This window comes from Plectropomus leopardus, chromosome 4, assembly GCF_026936395.1.
Source record: "Plectropomus leopardus strain MGB_pleo_1.0 chromosome 4, ASM2693639v1, whole genome shotgun sequence".
Taxonomy (NCBI): domain Eukaryota; kingdom Metazoa; phylum Chordata; class Actinopteri; order Perciformes; family Serranidae; genus Plectropomus; species Plectropomus leopardus.
Window position 1 is genome coordinate 26127490 of NC_142179.1, and position 16730 is coordinate 26144219.

Below are 16730 nucleotides of genomic sequence, written 5' to 3' on the forward strand. Positions count from 1 at the left end.
TTGAACCAGCACAAAAACATCCCTCTGAAAATGAAGGGAAATCTGCTTACTCTGGACTTACACAGTGGCATCCCCCGCCTCCGGTTGGGCTGGGGGGAGATGGCCTGTGGAGTTAGTCCATATGGCATAACAGTTGGCACATGTATATTTTTGAGGTCTTGATGGAGCTCTATGTAATTTATTGGGACATCACTCAGCGTAATCTCTTTTGAATACACAGTAGCCAGTGGAGCATGTAAAAAAAGCATATTTTCCCCTCATGTCCATACTGTCTCCATATCTGCATGAGAGGTCACATTTATGCAAGTGTTGACTCTACATTGGAGTGTGTGGATTTGGCGCCTGAGGGCAGGCTTACTGATGTGTTGTGTGTGACTGGCATGATGCTGATGAGACTGACTGAGTGTCTCACTGTGGTCACACTCCAGTTGGAAAATTCTCATTTCTTGCTTCGTTTGGGGTTTAATTCATCCTATGTAGCTGCGTATAGGAGTCAAGTAAACATCATGCTCAAGAGCCCAGAGCGAAAATGAGTCTGGGAGGGAGGGGGAGTGAGTGAGGGAGGGAGGGAGGTGGAGGGGGTTAGAGTGTTTGTGTGACACAGAGAGTGAGAGCGAAACAGACTGAGAGAGGAGCCTGTGTGTTCGTTCACCTCCTAATCAGTTTTCCTGGGGGATCTATCATCGACTGCAGCACGAGAGGCAAGTGGAGAGGCGGAAAAAAGAAGATTGTAGATTTCTGCCCGGCTGTAATCTTCTTCCATCAGAAATTTAAGCTTCATACAAGTAAGAAATTCTTCTATCATCACCCTACTTATGGATGCTCACAAAATAGATCTAGGCTATTGCATTGTACTCCCAGTATATATGAAGTTGTGGAGATCAAGCTGTGATGGTTTTATTCGAGCATTTCTCAAGTATTACATAAAGTCAGATGAGTACAGCAGTAGGGGTGTTAATGCATGAGTTTATTTGCATGCTGATGACATTTATCGGCAACTTGAGACATTTATTCCATCCCACCACTGCCATTTCACACCAGACCGTGATGACATTTCACACAACAGCATTGACTGCTCCATGTGATGCTCAATTTTCCTAAATGTTAATGCTTGGTTTAATTGTGTAAGTGGGGGGACTGCAGCGCTTCAAACTGTATTAGTCACACAATATCTCTGTTTAACAGCTTGTTTATTGAACTTCACACAATATTGATTCATGTTTTAGTGTGTGTGGCTGCCATTTCTACTCCTTTTGTTTAAAAAAAATACATTGAGAGCCCTTTCATCCTTCCCCTCGTGCAGCCATCTAAATGTGTAAAGTATTCTCCTTGGAAGAAAATAAATGACTTTGAAGCACCCGTGTTGCTTTCATTGCCCTGCTCCATATGCATGAATGCAGCAGCTCCTTTCATGATGCTGCCTCACAGAGATAACAGCCAGATATCAGCTAGTGTAAGAACTGTAACTGAGCGGCCCAAATGCACACACTTCTAATTAGGATTTATAATGCGAGTCTCTGTTGTAATTATTAGTTAGACCCAGTTGTCTGATTGGGAGGTATCAAAGCTAGTTCTGCAGCAGAGATAATTGGCTCATTGTTCTTTTTTTTTTTTTAACAGGCTGATTTATAAATCAAGGCGACAGGGGTTGCGTGAATGGTATGGAAACCTGTATTTGAACTGTGCTCACGTGCATTTGATCCAAAAGTGGAACACACGCATACATGGGCATCTTTGATGACTTGTCCCTGTGAGAATCTCCTCATGCCCCAGTTTCTATCTCTGAAAAGGCACCGTGGTTAGAAACGGCAGCTGGATGCGTGGAAACACACATGCGTGATGCAACAGCTCTCTCTCCCCTGGCCCCCCGTGTGAACGAGCTACCGCACAAATTTCACAGTTCACGGGCTTTAATGAGCTGCTGCAGCCTGTCCATCATACTGACTGGAGAACACCTTAACAGACCTCACAGTCAGACAATGACACTACAGTAGGCGTCTGTAGGATCACATGGGCAGCAAAAAATGAGCGACTGTTTTGTATTATAGCTTTATTTTTAGGCACATCTGTGATTTAGCATATGCTCAGTGTGAGGGTGATTTTAACAAACAAGCAATGTGGTTTAAACGTTTTAAGATGCTGAGAGAAATAAGGAAAATGCTTTTTACTAGATCTATAAGGAGGAGGACTACGATATAAGATGGATGAAAATCACACTCAAAATGTGGAGGAATAGATGTATATTAGGGCAAAAGAGGATGAGCACTGTGCACATGCTGCACAGACTTTCCATCAGTTTATGAGAGGGATGGTGACAGCTAATCAAAGACAGACAAAGGCTGACCATCACATTCCCCCCAGCCAGACACTCAAGGCTATATGCAGCAGTCTGGATCGAACCACTGATGGGCAACTAAAGGAGATATGATCATACATCACTTGCGGCTGATACCTTCATAAACTTGCACTATCTCTGCCCAAACAGTACAAAAGCTGCTGGAAGATCTCCCTCGGGCTGCAAGGAGCTCACTTAGCTCAGCTGTTTTGAAAAGGCGTGCATTTCAGCCAGAAGGCATTAAAGTCTTTAAAAAGTTACTTCAGTTTAACCCTCTGAAACCTGGATCATCACTTTTCTTGTGCTGCATTCATGATGCCTTGAACAGGTATTCAAACCTTTGAACCCCATCAAATGGGGTTTGAGGGGAACAGGCAAAACATGAGGGGAAAAGGCAATGAGCAACTCAGCAACAATTTAGCAAATACACAAAATTGTTTTTTAAAAGAAATTGGGGTAATATTTCCAGAGAACTATTTTCATAAACTATTTATTTCAAATAGTATAATAATAACAATAATAATGATGATGATAATAATTCCAAAATTATTATTATTAATAATTATTATTATATAAAATAATAATAATAATTATTATTACATTTGTTTTTACATAATTATTAGAATTTTAAGCTGTTTTTCAAGGTCTCTTTTTTTTATTATTTTTTTTTTACATTCCAATTTTTGGATTTTTTAAAATTTATTTATTTAGCTAATTTTCAGGTTATTTTCTAATTGCTACTTCTAATTTCTTGCAAATTTCTGGGTCATTTCCCCTTAAGTTGCTCTATGCCTTCTTTACATGTTTTTGAAAAAAGTCAAGACAATTCTTCCAGCTTTCAAAGGTTAAATTATTGCTGACGGGTGCAGTGGCGTTTTTTTGTGTGTTTGTGACCCCTTCCTTGAGAATCACAGGAGAGATCTGAGAGAGGCTGCAGATGTGTCGTTGCCGGGAGACTGCTGTAGGTGGATTATGAAATCCACGGGGGAAAGCAGAGGCCAGTCAGTCAGCTGGGAGCGTATCGAGTTGTGTAATGATGGGAAATGTCAGTTGAGGTCGAGGAAAGGAGAAAAGAGCAGGACAGTGAATAAATAACCCAGACACAGATCCCTAAATGAAAGGTTAATTGGATTCTGTCTGAGGAGAATTTGGAAGTGTTGTTTCTGAAGTGTTGTACAGTGTCCACTTTGTATCTTGGAGTGATGCAGTTTAATCTCTCTCAGCAGATGTTCTGCAGCACTGGTATTACAACGATTACACTCTAACCATCCTCTTTGATCTCTCGGTTTAATGGCAGATGACAGAAATGGACGCCCCTCTCTCCACCCCCTGCAATATCCAGATTTGTGAGGTGACCTGCGACTCCTTTCGCATCATGTGGGACATGACCCCTGAGGACAGCGCCAGAGCCACGCACTTCTTCATCGACCTGAGCCGCAAAGAGAGCAGGGACCCAAACCGCTTCAAACACAGGGTCTGACCTCATGTTCCTTCCTATATCCTCTTACAGGATATATCTGTCTGTCCCATCTGATTTTTTTTTTACTGCATTCTGTTTACATCAATCAATTTTCACCAAAGGATTAGTGAAGACCTCATCCTTGCACTCTACGCCCTTTTAAAATAAGAGTGGTCAGTCTGAATGACACAGGACAACGAGTATTTTATTGAGGTCCAGTTGGGTTAACAGATGAGTCCAACTGCCTCATTCTGCATTAGTCCAAACACAGAAAACAGCGGTTGCGCCCTTTCAGTCACTTCCAATACAGGCAGAAAAGGAAAATGAGTTCAGTCAACAGCTTCGGGCCAGTGACTCACTTGTACATTGCTTCTGCATAAAGTGGACAAAAACTGACAAATTCATCTGCAGCACAGAACGGTTTTCACGTTAAAAAATTAAGTACTTTTCATAAACCACAGACATAAGGCAGAAATGTAATGTTTTGGTTTTTTAAATAAATGTGCGGGACTATACATTTCAAGCAGTGAGAGGAGATGCTTATCAGCTCCATCTGCAGCTCCACATATATACATATATTTTCATGTCACGTTTACTTATTCATTTTTATCCATGTCTTCAGAGATGGCACATTCAGTCTGTTGGTTGGTTAGTCACTCCACCACTTCAGTCTAAACTAAAATACTATTTTTTAAATTCCCATAAAATTTGTATTGACAGTAATGTTCCCCAGAGGATTCTCAGCCTTCCAGAAATGTTGTTGAATTTTGATATTTGGTTGAATTTAGGTTTTGACATCGGATGACCCAAGATTCAGTGTCAGGGGGGCTAAATGCCAAAGCCAATTTGGCATACAACAGGCCTGCTGATGACAGATGACACTGATATTTTTTTGTTAAAGCCAAAATTCAACGTCATCTTGATGTAGAATAATGACATCTACTTGTACAGTGAGGAGACAAAACTCAACGTCTGTCATAATGTTAACATCCACACAACGTGAATTTCTAATATCGTTAAATAAAATGTCGTCCACACGATTTTTATTCCAATGAAAATTTAAACTTTGCCTTAACCAAGACTCCAACTTCTTTCTGCCATCACACTGATGTCCAGTGCCATTTCTATGCATCCAGTTTGATTATACACCTGCATAGCAAGTAGCAATCCAATTAGCCTAAACTGCACCCTGTGTTTGTGCTGATTGGCAGATGTTGGCATCCTAACATAATAAATTAAGGGAGCAAACATGGTAAACATTATTCCTGCTTAATATCATTTTAGCGGTTTCATGTGAGCATATGAGCATTAGCGTTTAGTGAATGAAGCCTCCAAGGGCCACTAGCATGGCTCTAACCCTGCATCCAAATTGCATACTTGCTCCTTTTTACTTCCAGTATGTACGACAGGTGCCCTTATAGAGTATGCATTGTTGCAAAGAGCATGCATTCAATTGGGACAGAGATGGTCATAACATTAGGCCTTTAATTTTGACCTTCCATGTATAGAAAGGTAGTATGTGTATTGGAACACACATTTAGTCGTGTTTATAAATTGCAGAAGGAAACATTTTTACCCTTTTACAGTGGTTGAATGGCCACAAATTAGTAATGTTATTAGCATTTCACTGATCAATTCAGTGTCTAAATTTAGCTCCAGTAGCTGAAGTCTAACGTCAATGATCTTCCTTCATTTCAGATGCAAAATGCTGACTGCTGTAATTGCAGCTGGCAGTTCGACAGCTCAAAAAGTGTATTTGTGAAGTCAAGGCAGGGATGGGACTAAACGCAGGATATGTGCTCTCTCTGATACAAGGAGGCACAAACAAACGTGCATCAGAGATGTTGCCATGGATATATGGGCCTTTGAGCCTTTACTAATTGGCTTCTTAAGAGGCCTTGGCCAAAACAAAGCAGCTGATTTGATTAGGTGTATCCTAGTTACAGTAGCATGGTCTTGAGGTGGAATATTGTGCTAATGAGGCAAACTTTACAGAGGGAAATGGTCGACTTAACATTTACATTTGTTTTGAAATGTAAATTAAACACACAGCAGTCTAATCCAGCTTGGTATCCTGATGTCAACTCCTTCCTGCTTTGTCCCCCAGGATGTGCCAACCAAGCTGGTGGCCAAAGCTGTGCCTCTGCCCATGGCAGTGAGGGGACACTGGTTCCTCAGCCCGCGGACAGAGTACTGTGTCGCTGTCCAAACTGCTGTGCGGCAGCCAGACGGTGACTACCTGGTGTCTGAGTGGAGCCAAGTGGTGGAGTTCTGCACTGGGGGTATGACATATCATGCCTGACATCTAACACTGATAATGTGGTATATAGAGTGATTAATACAGAAAAAAAAATCTGTCTCAGCACACGGTAGTTATTAGCATTTCCTTTACATCGACTTTGCAGACTACGCCATGGAACACCTACAGCAGCTTCTCGACAAGGGCAAGGGCTCTGCAGGGAGGCTGCTAAAATTCTCTGTGTTTTATCGTAACCAGCACCCAGACTACTTCGACTATGTCAGGTCAGTACTGCATTCTTTCTTTCTTTCTTTTTTTCAAAATATACACAATATAGTCACAAATTGGCAGTACAAAAACACCTATTTACATTACAAATAACTAAAATAAATTAACAGACAATAAAATAATACAATTAATTATCACGTAACAATTCATATAAACATTGTAACTAATAAAGTACAACAACAAAATACAAGGGAAAAAAGGGATGAGAGACCGGATAGCATTCACGATAATGGGGGTTGGGGTTAGAGTTAAGGGGTAAGGCTAGGTAGTGTGGTGAAACTAGGGAGGCCATTATTCAGATTCTCCATGTAGTTAATAAAAGTTTGTCATATTTTGTAGAAAATATGCATATTATTCATTAGTGAGTAAGTTATCTCTTCTATAGGAATACTATTGTTCATTTCTGAGAGTCAATGCTGCATTCATACCTCTTAGTTGTATATCCATCAATTCCTGCAGCAAATAAACCACACTCATATTTATGGGCAGCAACAGCAAGCAGTTTGCAAGCTGAGGGCAAAGAATGAGAACAAGGTGAAAGCACTACGCTGACTTCCCTGTAATACATCCATGCTACACTGGCTCTGCACTGATAACAAAATCTGCCTACCAGCAGCTCTGTAGCTCACTGGTTGCTGGGCACCTCAAGGTGACACAAGACTCCAGGAAGTTATTGTGCTCTGCCAAAACTAGGCCCCAGGAAGTGTGCCGGGCTTTGAATCAATTTCTTTCGTGGTCAAACAGTGTGATTACAACTTCCATGTACACCATTTGATGCCATTTGGCCCCGAAAATACTTTTTTTGCCAAAAGACTCACATTGTGAAAGAGCCATCTGTAAGTTGGTGTAGTGCTTAACCAGCCAACAGAAGTCTCTTGTGCCCCTGCTCTGTGGACACAATGATACAGTGCCAATCATCCACGTAACTGTACTGATTAACCCTTTGAAACCTGGAGCGACATCACTTCCCTTGTGCTGCTTTCAGATGCCTTTAACAAATATTTAAATCTTAAAAACCTGAGCAAATGGGTGTGATTTCTTTCAAAGACACACGGAAAAGGCAATGAGCAACTCGGTAATAGATGTTTCACAAACTGCAGGAAATTAGTAGATTTTAGAATTTATTTTTTAAAAGCTAGGGAAAAATGCAAGGGAACAAAGAAAATAGCTAGGGAATAACTATATTTATAATTAAGATAATTACATGTTTTTAATTATGTTATCATTAAGTTATTTGAACTTTTTACACACTTTTTCTATAAAGCATAGGACAGAAGACTAGTAGTAATTATCTCATTGAACTCCTGTGAAGAAAGTGTATTTCCCAACATGTGAAGTATAATACACCTTTTCGTTTTCATATCTTGATCAGAAGGGAATGTGGAGGCCTGATGCGTCCAGCCCTAAAAGACATCAGCGGGAGTCATGGTTCTCCAATCAATGGCAAACTGCAGGGAGTCTTCTTCAGCTGCAACACAGAGTTTGATACAGGCCTTCCCTCCAAAGACTCCCCGTACGGCCCCCTGCGTTTCCAGATCCCAGCCGGTCACCTGCTCAACCCCAACATCTCCCTGTACTTTGCAGACTTTTACTGTATGTACACAGCCTACCACTACGTGGTGCTGGTGCTGGCCCCTGTCGGCTCAGAGGGAGACACCTTCTGCCGCACTCGCCTCCCTCTGCTGGACTTGGCCTCCAACCCCTTCCTGACATACACTGCCCCCCAGAGACCCGGGGAGGAGCCTCTGTACTGCCACGCAAGCGACGTCATCCTTGAGGTGCTTTTCACAGAGCCGGTTCCTTTGGATCAAGGTAGCGTGCAGCAGATCAGCGGGCACCACCAGCTCATGAGTCTGACCACTGCCAACGCCAAGAAAGACCCGAGCTGCAAAGTGTGCAACATCAGTGTGGGACGCTGAGGGAGATGTAGGACAGACCTGGGAGTGTGTGAGCCTGCAATACTGATGTGTTGCACAAGACAAAAGAGTTGAGACCATCACGTGTAGGTCAGAAAACAGTGGAGACAGCCCACCTCTCGGGGTGCGTGCATGCTGCTGCCCCTCTTCCCTCCCGCCTGGACTAGAATAGTGAGTATAAAATAGAAGACTTTAACAATGCGTACTGCAGAGCTTCATCATGATCACAGCTGGAAAACACTTCACCCATGACTGCTGAACAAAACATAATTGAAGACACGATAGGCTTTAGAAGGCTGGAAAATATATGCGCTCCTTATTTGTTGAGAGTCACCTGTGCTCTTTGGTACCTTTGTGGCATTTCATCATTTTCTTATTTTAGATTAACATTTTTTCCCTTTAGATGTGTTTGATTGCATTTTTTTATGCTGTACTACTATTTGTGAATCCTCTTGAAGAGATTTTGTTTGATACAACCTGAAAGCCAAATACAAGAAGCATGCCCCTTTCAAAACATAAGAGGTCATAACAAATGTTTTGCTATTTTTACTTAATGCGATACTCTCTATTAGGTCACTGCCATGTTATTTGTGTTAAAAGAAAAGACCTATTACTGCCAAACGTCTAATATCAGTGCTACATTGTAACTTTAATGTCCCTGCCAAATGATTCTTACAAAGCTCCTTGTAGAGGTATGATTTGGAGATTGTCTAAATGTTGCACAGCAGACTTTTACTGCAGAAAAACATGGTGCAATGTGACAATGAAAGCAGAGCCATTCAGTGTATTGGGGTTTGGGGAGGAAGGTAATGGGAAAGATAGGATCACAGAGTTCCCTGCAATCAGTCTCTGACAGCCAGCCGAGGCTCTATAAACAGGGCTGAGCTAAGATTAGCTCCTCTCTTGCTATGGGGTTTCTGTTTGTCCCTGCCCAGTAATCTCTGACCTATATGGGAATCCCAGAAATGCCCAAAGTGAAAGGGATCCCATCCCTGGTGCACAACAGTGATGCGTGCGCTGGTGAGTGGCCAATATGTAGGACATGACATAAGAGAGTGCAGTGAGAATAAAAGGCTCACTCATTTGAAACTGAATGTGTAAGAGAACTGAAAAAGAAAATGAAATGCAACATGTTTTAGACGACTTTCTTTATACAAAGCACTTACTGAGAAATCTAAACATTTATTAAAATGAATTCAAATGTAATAATAAAAAAAAAAATCCACCTCAACTTTTACCTAGCACCTATGTTTCATGTCAAAGAAAATTCTGGGTTATTTTTAGGTTGAGTAAATCATGCCCTTTCACTTAGATTCTTCCCGCGACAGAGATGTGAGCTCACACACACAGCGATGCTGTAGTTCTGTCCGTTGTTATTATCCCAAAACGGCTCGCTGTGCCCTCCTGGTAAATAACTTAAACAGAACTCTATCTTCCTTTTGGCATCTAGCACTTTAGGAACAGCTATGTCAAATTCAAATATGTCCGTCTGAGGCCCTCCGAAGCGTTTCTTTACATATGTACAGGGCACATCTCTATAGCTCTGCCATGAGTCAAAGGTGATGCGTATCAGCACTTCCTTCTGGAAACTGATGTTCCTGACTCGGACGGTGCCTTGGATGGCCTGTTCAGTGAGGCTGCAGTTCTCCAGGATAACCATGCTCTCTGCCAGCTTGGCACGAAAGGCCTGGAAATCTGCAGAAGGCTGCGGGAAGCCCAGTTTGAGCCGTGTTCCCGGGCAGCAGGTGCTGACGGTGCAGCTGTAGCCATCCTCTGTCATGCTTCCCAATCCCTGCAGCGACGGCAGGAGGTCGAGGTCAGAGTGCTCCTCTTCATCAGAAAACACTCTCACGGCTGTTAGAGACAATCCACGAGTGTCTGCGAAAATCACATGTTTGTTTTTGATTGGGAGGAAAAAATCATCGTCGTCCAAGTCGTCTAAGGAAGGCTGGAAAGGGTGGCTCAGATAGGCCTGGCTAAAGAAATCAGAGGGGAGCTGCTCTGAAACCGGAGGACGGATGCAAGGGCGCTGGGGCTTCAGGATGGGAACCCAAACATGAGGACAGAGCTGTTTACTTTGGTTCAAGCACAGCCTGACAGCAATCTCCGCAAGTCCTGCTGACTGGGCCATGGACCCGAGGCCGACCAAGGGGAGGACGCTTGCAGGAAACAAATAGTGATTTTAATAAAGACTGCTGCCCTCAACATGTGTACATAGTGTATTACTGCTATTATTAATGAGGTGCATTAAGGAATGTAAAACAAGATTATGTAGTCATGACAGAAATTACAATTAACCCTCACTTTCTGATCATAATAAAACGAGTAATGCAAGATATAATGCACTCCAGTACAGAATCACCACAAATTTTGTTTGCTTACGTTGTGCCGGACATTTCCATACTGGTGGTCTGGTGTTGAGTGGTGGGATTATTACCCTCAGTGGTTTGAAGATCTAGAAAAATTGTCAGAAAAATGTCAGATGGCATTTTGATGAAGATAGCAAAATTATTGTAATACGTTAGAAATCTTTCTTTGCGAGCACTTTTGCAAATATTACTGGAAAAAAAAAGGATTTTAAATCTTACCTACAAACTCCTATGAGCAGCACGCTGTGGTCTGTATTCTGTCATCTCTTTGCCCGCAGGGGAATTCTGCACAAGATCCTATTTATACTACCTCTGTTACAATATCATGTTTTATGCTCCGCCCTATCTACTCTCCTGACCAATCAGCATGTTATTGTGGTTTTATGCACTACTAATGTTGTTCCAGGACTGCCTATGGCACTACCACTACAACTACTACTACGACTTTAATTCTGTATTTGACTTTTAAGAACAAACATGCTACTGTAAAATCATATCTTTGTATTGTCCCCCTACATGTGTTCTCCGGTGCTGATATGCAGGTGCAGGTCTACTGTATGTAGCTCTACTTTGCATTGTGGAAACTATTCCAGTCATGCTGGGCTCTATTCTCAGACCTGTCAGTGGTCACTGAGGCCTGGATCCAGATCACCTGTTAGCTGGCTTCTGTTCTGAAGGGATCGCTGCCCCACAGTATGTGTGACACTGAGGAGAGCCGGATTACAAAACGGCTCTCAGCACGCCCGTCATCTAGCTGAGGAAGCTATTCAAGAATCAATCCGAGTGTACATATTGAAACAATATGTGACACACATTGTGGTCCCAGCGATCTACTTAGACACCAATCTTTGGCATTTTAATGAATGAAGAACTGAAATGCAAGATTACATCTATTTAAGTCCAAAAAGCTGACTGAGGTAAAACAATAAGGGGTGCTGTGTTTAAGAAATAAGAAATTCAAACACTTAAAAATAAATAAATATTTACAGTACTATGCAAAAGTCTTAAGCTGCCATTGATTTGTTGTTTAAGCAAAATTGTTATAAGGATATATATATATTAATAATGTATTTCACTTTATAAAGATTCAAACAAAAGGTGACAAAACTGAAGAAGTCTGGATGCCAAAAACACATTGAAGAAGTGATAGGTTTTAATGACCCTAACCCTAATGTAACCCTAACCCAAAGTAATAAAGGCATTTCATTTTTTTCCCTTAAGACGAGTGTCTTGATTCCTTCCTGTTATTTTCTAGATATGTAACATGTACAATAAATTTAAACACCAAAAATGTCAGAACAAAGGGTGATTTAGGGCAGCCTAAGACTTTTGCACAGTACTGTTGATGTTTTTATTTTTCTAAAATCCATGTTTTAAAGCATTTCCCGTTTGAAAGCATTTTAAAGATTTTTTATTTTTTTGCTTTTGCCTTTATTTGAGACAGGACAGATAAAGCGTGAAAGGGGGAGAGAGAGTGGGGATGACATGCAGCAAAGGGCTGAGGCCAGAATCGAACCTGTGGCCGTTGCAGCAAGGACACAACCTCTGTACATGGGGCGCCCGCCCTACCAGCTGAGCTACTGGGCACCCCTCATTTTCCAATATTTAAATATTATATCCTTATTAGCTCAATCAGCAGAGCGATTCGAAAGATGAGTCAGTTGATACGTGGTTCAGTTTTGCAACGCTCGCTCTCCCTCAGTCCCTGATTAGTTCCAAATACTGAGCAATTTGTGAGAGGGCAAACAATAAGCACTGATTGCTCCCCCTGAGACTTACATAACAATGATGCTATTACAACAATTATGTCTCGGAGAAGACAATGTTCCACACATCCTTTTAGAGAAAAGCTAAAAACACAAACACCAAAATAAACGTCAAACTTGCGAAGCAGAGGAGCGTTAAAAAGCATATAATATACATCTATAGATCTGACAGCCAAGCTAAAGAGATGCACAGAACATTAACAGGATTTCTATTATTTATAATAGTAATGTATATTAATTTAAATGTGGATGTCAATACACAAAAAAATGGGGCTCAAAACAAGCAACGATCTTTCAAAGATGCACGCACACTAACACGTGCACCTTCGGTCGGTATGTGATGTTGACGCCAAGCGAACTGATGAAATTTCACCTTCGAATGCATCTTGTTACTGAGCAGCAGAGGAAGAAGTCCAATAATGTGAGTCATCTGAATAAAGTAACAGAATGAATTACCAGATTAGACAGACTTGGCTTTACCACTTGCACAGACACCAACACCCTAGAATACAATATCATTACATAACCAAACTTATGTTGTGACATGATTAAAATGATCCAAAAATAACATCACAGCACTGCAAATAGGGTTCGCTCATCAACAAGGACTTCTTACAATTCCAGTAATGACCCTATATTTGGCATTTTTTTTTCACTGAGTTAAATGTCTTTAGGGCATGCTGCCACAAATGCCTGTTTGTGCTCCACACAGAAGTATTTAATTCTGACAGCAGTGAGAAACACTGATGCAGTGCCAGATATAACCTCTGCAGGTCAACGTGCCCCTTCTTCGTTAACGCTACACTGCAAAAAAAATAGGCCATTGCTCATTTTCTGACCTCCTGGAGCCAAAATCATCCACGCCTACACAGATCTGTAACAAAAAACACAAAACAGTACACAGTTTTAATCATACTTATGTAACTGTAGTTCAGTGAAATGACAAATCTGCTTTATTGTAAGCATAGTTTTGTTCTTAAAATTAACTCTTCTTCCATAATTATGTTGCAAAGAGACAATGCACACTGCAAAAAATGAGCTAAAAATAAATCCAGATGTCACTGCAAAGCAATTGCTTATGTAAGATCTGCAGAAATGAATTAGCAGATGTCAGTACTAGAGGGTGTAAGGGCAGTGTTGAATTAATGAGAGAGACCACACAGTCAGACTCATTGTTACTTACCTCCACGTTCAAATTAACTGCACGGCTCCACTTGAAACAAGTGGTGCTATAGTTCGATACCGCATTAGATGCTGAGAGCCCTCTTCTAGATCCACAACATACTCTCTAACAGAAGAGACATAGTAGAGGTAGTATCAGATGTTACAGTATCTATGCAGAAATCATAACAGTACTGAATGTGAACCAGGCGACACTGCCATCTAGTGGGTTTTAAAAACGGGGTCAAAAATTAAAACGCACCTCTGATCGTCCGTTTCAGGCTCGACCATGATGTTTTCCTGTCTCTCCTTCACTCGTAAAAACACAAAGGAGTCCAAGCAGGGCTCAGGAACTGGGATTACGTTAGAACACGTGTATTAGTGTGACAAACACTGAAAATGTCAGAGCAAATGCCACCAACTGACAGCGCATGCTAAGACCAGTATTTCAGGCATGAGACATCCAAGACTGAATGAATGAAAATACATCATGAAAGTTAAAAATGTAGAGAATACAAAGGAGATTTCACCTGCTTTGAGCAAATCCACTGCCTGCAGGTTGGGGGGCATGCGCTTCAGTGCTACAGCCTTCAGGTAGGTTTCAGTGTTGGCATAATACCTGTGCACCAGATGAATGTGTCTTAGTGTCACAAAAACTGCTAAATAATCCAACAGCTCTGATGTTATTCCACCATACTCACTCTTTGGCAAAGGCAAACTCCTCGGGTGAAAGCAGCGATGGATCTCCCGCACCTCGAGACTTTTCTCTCTCCAGGACATGCGGGAAAAACTTTTCAATCTAGATATTTGTGGCACAAAGATGAGACAGTTTTGTCATAAGGCACTGAGTGCGATGAGATTTTTATGTTGCACGCTGCATTGTTGACCTGACTGACCTTCTGCAGACGAGAGCGCAGGTAGCTGCTGAGCACAAAGCGAATCCTGTCTATTTCCATGCGATGGATGCTGGCCTTCGCGTCACCTTTCTTCACCCGCTGCAAGTTGGCTTCCTGTTGGAGGAAAAGGTCAAGACACTATCAGATATTAACAATTCCTTTATTCAGCGTGACTTATAATGACAAGAAAGGAAACAGATTTGGAATGTGAAAATTTATGAACACTACAATTCATGTATTGTAAATTCATTATATGATTTAATGAATGAATGAATATGGAAGTGCACGGATCAACCTCTATCTCAACAGCTGGATCTGATGTTAGGAGCAGTAATGTCGTCCACGTGATGCTGATACAGCTTAAAATATTTGTGCCGATTGGAGCTGGAGCTAAAAAATACAATATTTGTGACTGCTGAGTCATTTGTCCCAGAATCGAATGCCGATTGTAACCAGCCAAAGTAAAATACCGCTCGCACATTATTGCATCAATATTAATCTAACAGTAATAAATACATAAAATAGTCCTTCACTCATAGGAGCTATTTATCTGCAGTGAGTACTTTTGATATTTTAAGAACATTTTGTTAGCATTATTCATGTTTTGTAGGCACTTATATTGAGTGACATTACAACAGACAGTACAGTGCAGCAGATCACCTGACCTCAGTGACTGATATCAAACACAGAACCACCTCAGCGGGCACTCTTTCTCTATGTTTTTTGATAAAACAACTATCACACACAGACACTTTAATCACCACCAGCTGGCCTTGTCTATTTTTTTAATGTGTCATTGTTTGTATTGTACAGTTTTTATTTATCTCTTTTTAAATATATATATATTTATGTCTACTCTCTGTCACAGAGAGTTGAGAGTAACGCAATTTAAATCCTCTGTTTGTCTTGTACATACTGCAGAATTGACAATAAAGCTGACTTTGACTTTGATCAAAACTTGGCATGGGAATACTGTTTTGATTATGGTCCTGCCAATAAAGCCTCCTTTAATTGAATTGACATTTTCACTGCAGGACTACATTTGTTGGCGCCAAGTACGTGAACTTATTCCACCAATGCGTGATAATACTTGGTTACATCCTTGCACCTCACGGTTTAGGCTGTTTAGTGACATTTAAAAGTTGTAGGTAGAACCGTGAAAACGTGTTATGCACACAGTGAAACTCAACCCACAGAGCAGACGGTATTCCCCGTGTAATTTACCATGTGAGTCAGCTGCTCCATCACACACTCCACCACCTCTGATCTGTTCTCCAGCAGCTCCGGAGAAAACTTCTCATTCAGCCAAGCCTGCGAGACAAACACACACACACACACACACACACACACACACACACACACACACACACACACGCAGCTGTGAGCTGACTGTTTAATGAGGGCAAGTTCAGTTTCCAAGAGTCTACTGCACTTCATGTCACCGTCAAACTGGATGTTTTTGTCAAAATAAACTCACTTCTTCCAGTTTGGCGATCAGCTCCGCCGGGGTCATAACGTCCTCCTGAGCGTCATCTTGGTTGACGTCGCTGCCGTCATCAGACAAAACGTCCGACATAGTTTACCTTTACGAAACAAATAGACACTGAACTTCACCGAGACGTCGACTGTATGTTAAACTTTAAAAAGTAACTTTCGTTTTTCAAACGGAGTCGTTTGGAAAAGTTTTCTGTGGAGACAATTACTAGCTTACACAGCAGCGCGTGCACACTGGAGCAGCTCCTTGTTTATTCGCGCCACTGGAGCTCTTCTCGCGAGAAAAGTGTATTTATTTGCAACCCTATGTTTAGCCTGTAAGGCAAAGTTCTTTACATGCTTGTTAATGTGAATCGGGAAAAATCCGACTATACAATCAATAATTTTAGTTTATTGACATTTAGACTGGGATTTGTCTCCGTTTTCAACTGTAGTAGGCGGGATTTTAACATCGACTGGTAGGAGTGCTTCCTGAGAGTCTAAATTCGGGGAACATGTGCTCTTATATAAATACAATGCCCTATACCAACATACCATTCTGGATAAATAAATAAAATTAAAAAATAATTAAATACTTTTAAATAACACATGTCTCCAACTCACTCTCTCTGAAAAACAGAAATTGAATAATTCACTCATTTATTTTATGAATGTCTTTTACTCTCAAGAATTCTGGTTTCTCTGTTGATGTATTTAGACCCAAGTTTTAATAAATGGGGACCAATATTGAAGGATATGGTTTTATGTCTACATTGTAATAAAGGCTCACTATCTACTGACAGTGCTCTCAAACTTGTCTGGTTGGCA

At 41.2% G+C, this 16730-nt stretch overlaps 3 protein-coding genes across 5 annotated transcripts; 1 reads left to right on the forward strand and 2 right to left on the reverse strand.

Annotated features, from left to right (window-relative positions):
• The first annotated feature begins 618 nt into the window (after nt 1-618).
• phyhip (phytanoyl-CoA 2-hydroxylase interacting protein) lies at nt 619-10442 on the forward strand. 2 transcript variants are annotated; one of them, XM_088076958.1, is made up of 6 exons: nt 619-785; nt 1621-1659; nt 3633-3809; nt 5902-6076; nt 6200-6317; nt 7694-10442. In XM_088076958.1, the coding sequence occupies exons 2-6, from the start codon at nt 1657-1659 to the stop codon at nt 8238-8240; spliced, it is 1020 nt and encodes a 339-aa protein (XP_087933084.1). In that variant the 5' UTR covers nt 619-785; nt 1621-1656; the 3' UTR covers nt 8241-10442. The 2 variants fall into 2 exon arrangements, with proteins under 2 accessions (XP_087933084.1, XP_042344237.1); XM_042488303.2 differs by lacking the exon at nt 1621-1659.
• Nucleotides 9371-11003, reverse strand: ppp1r3c2b (protein phosphatase 1 regulatory subunit 3C2, duplicate b). 2 transcript variants are annotated; one of them, XM_042488304.2, is made up of 3 exons: nt 10826-11003; nt 10620-10692; nt 9371-10396 (listed from the first exon to the last, which is right to left on the reverse strand). In XM_042488304.2, exons 2-3 carry the CDS (start codon nt 10637-10639, stop codon nt 9532-9534), a joined length of 885 nt encoding a protein of 294 aa, XP_042344238.1. In that variant the 5' UTR covers nt 10640-10692; nt 10826-11003; the 3' UTR covers nt 9371-9531. The 2 variants fall into 2 exon arrangements, with proteins under 2 accessions (XP_042344238.1, XP_087933085.1); XM_088076959.1 differs by having other exon boundaries at nt 10620-11003.
• A 997-nt stretch (nt 11004-12000) lies between these two features.
• On the reverse strand, nt 12001-16198 carry gins4 (GINS complex subunit 4 (Sld5 homolog)). The gene is made up of 9 exons (XM_042488556.2): nt 16141-16198; nt 15907-16012; nt 15654-15740; nt 14430-14543; nt 14235-14332; nt 14064-14152; nt 13796-13886; nt 13556-13660; nt 12001-13246 (listed from the first exon to the last, which is right to left on the reverse strand). Exons 2-8 carry the CDS (start codon nt 16003-16005, stop codon nt 13564-13566), a joined length of 675 nt encoding a protein of 224 aa, XP_042344490.1. The 5' UTR covers nt 16006-16012; nt 16141-16198; the 3' UTR covers nt 12001-13246; nt 13556-13563.
• Nucleotides 16199-16730: the final 532 nt, after the last annotated feature.

What these genes read in the sequence shown, in the direction of transcription:
- gins4 (XM_042488556.2), bottom strand. Translation starts at nt 16,005, where the DNA reads ATGTCGGACGTTTTGTCTGATGACGGCAGCGACGTCAACCAAGATGAC. An exon ending in TGATCGCCAAACTGGAAGAA is followed by an intron (nt 15,741 to 15,906) that starts GTGAGTTTATTT and finishes TTTGTCTCGCAG; the next exon opens with GCTTGGCTGAATGAGAAGTT. An exon ending in CCTGAAACGGACGATCAGAG is followed by an intron (nt 13,661 to 13,795) that starts GTGCGTTTTAAT and finishes CTCTTCTGTTAG; the next exon opens with AGAGTATGTTGTGGATCTAG.
- phyhip (XM_088076958.1), top strand. An exon ending in GGTGGAGTTCTGCACTGGGG is followed by an intron (nt 6,077 to 6,199) that starts GTATGACATATC and finishes TCGACTTTGCAG; the next exon opens with ACTACGCCATGGAACACCTA. An exon ending in GACTACTTCGACTATGTCAG is followed by an intron (nt 6,318 to 7,693) that starts GTCAGTACTGCA and finishes TATCTTGATCAG; the next exon opens with AAGGGAATGTGGAGGCCTGA.
- ppp1r3c2b (XM_088076959.1), bottom strand. Translation starts at nt 10,726, where the DNA reads ATGCCATCTGACATTTTTCTGACAATTTTTCTAGATCTTCAAACCACT. An exon ending in ATGGAAATGTCCGGCACAAC is followed by an intron (nt 10,397 to 10,619) that starts GTAAGCAAACAA and finishes GTTTCCTGCAAG; the next exon opens with CGTCCTCCCCTTGGTCGGCC.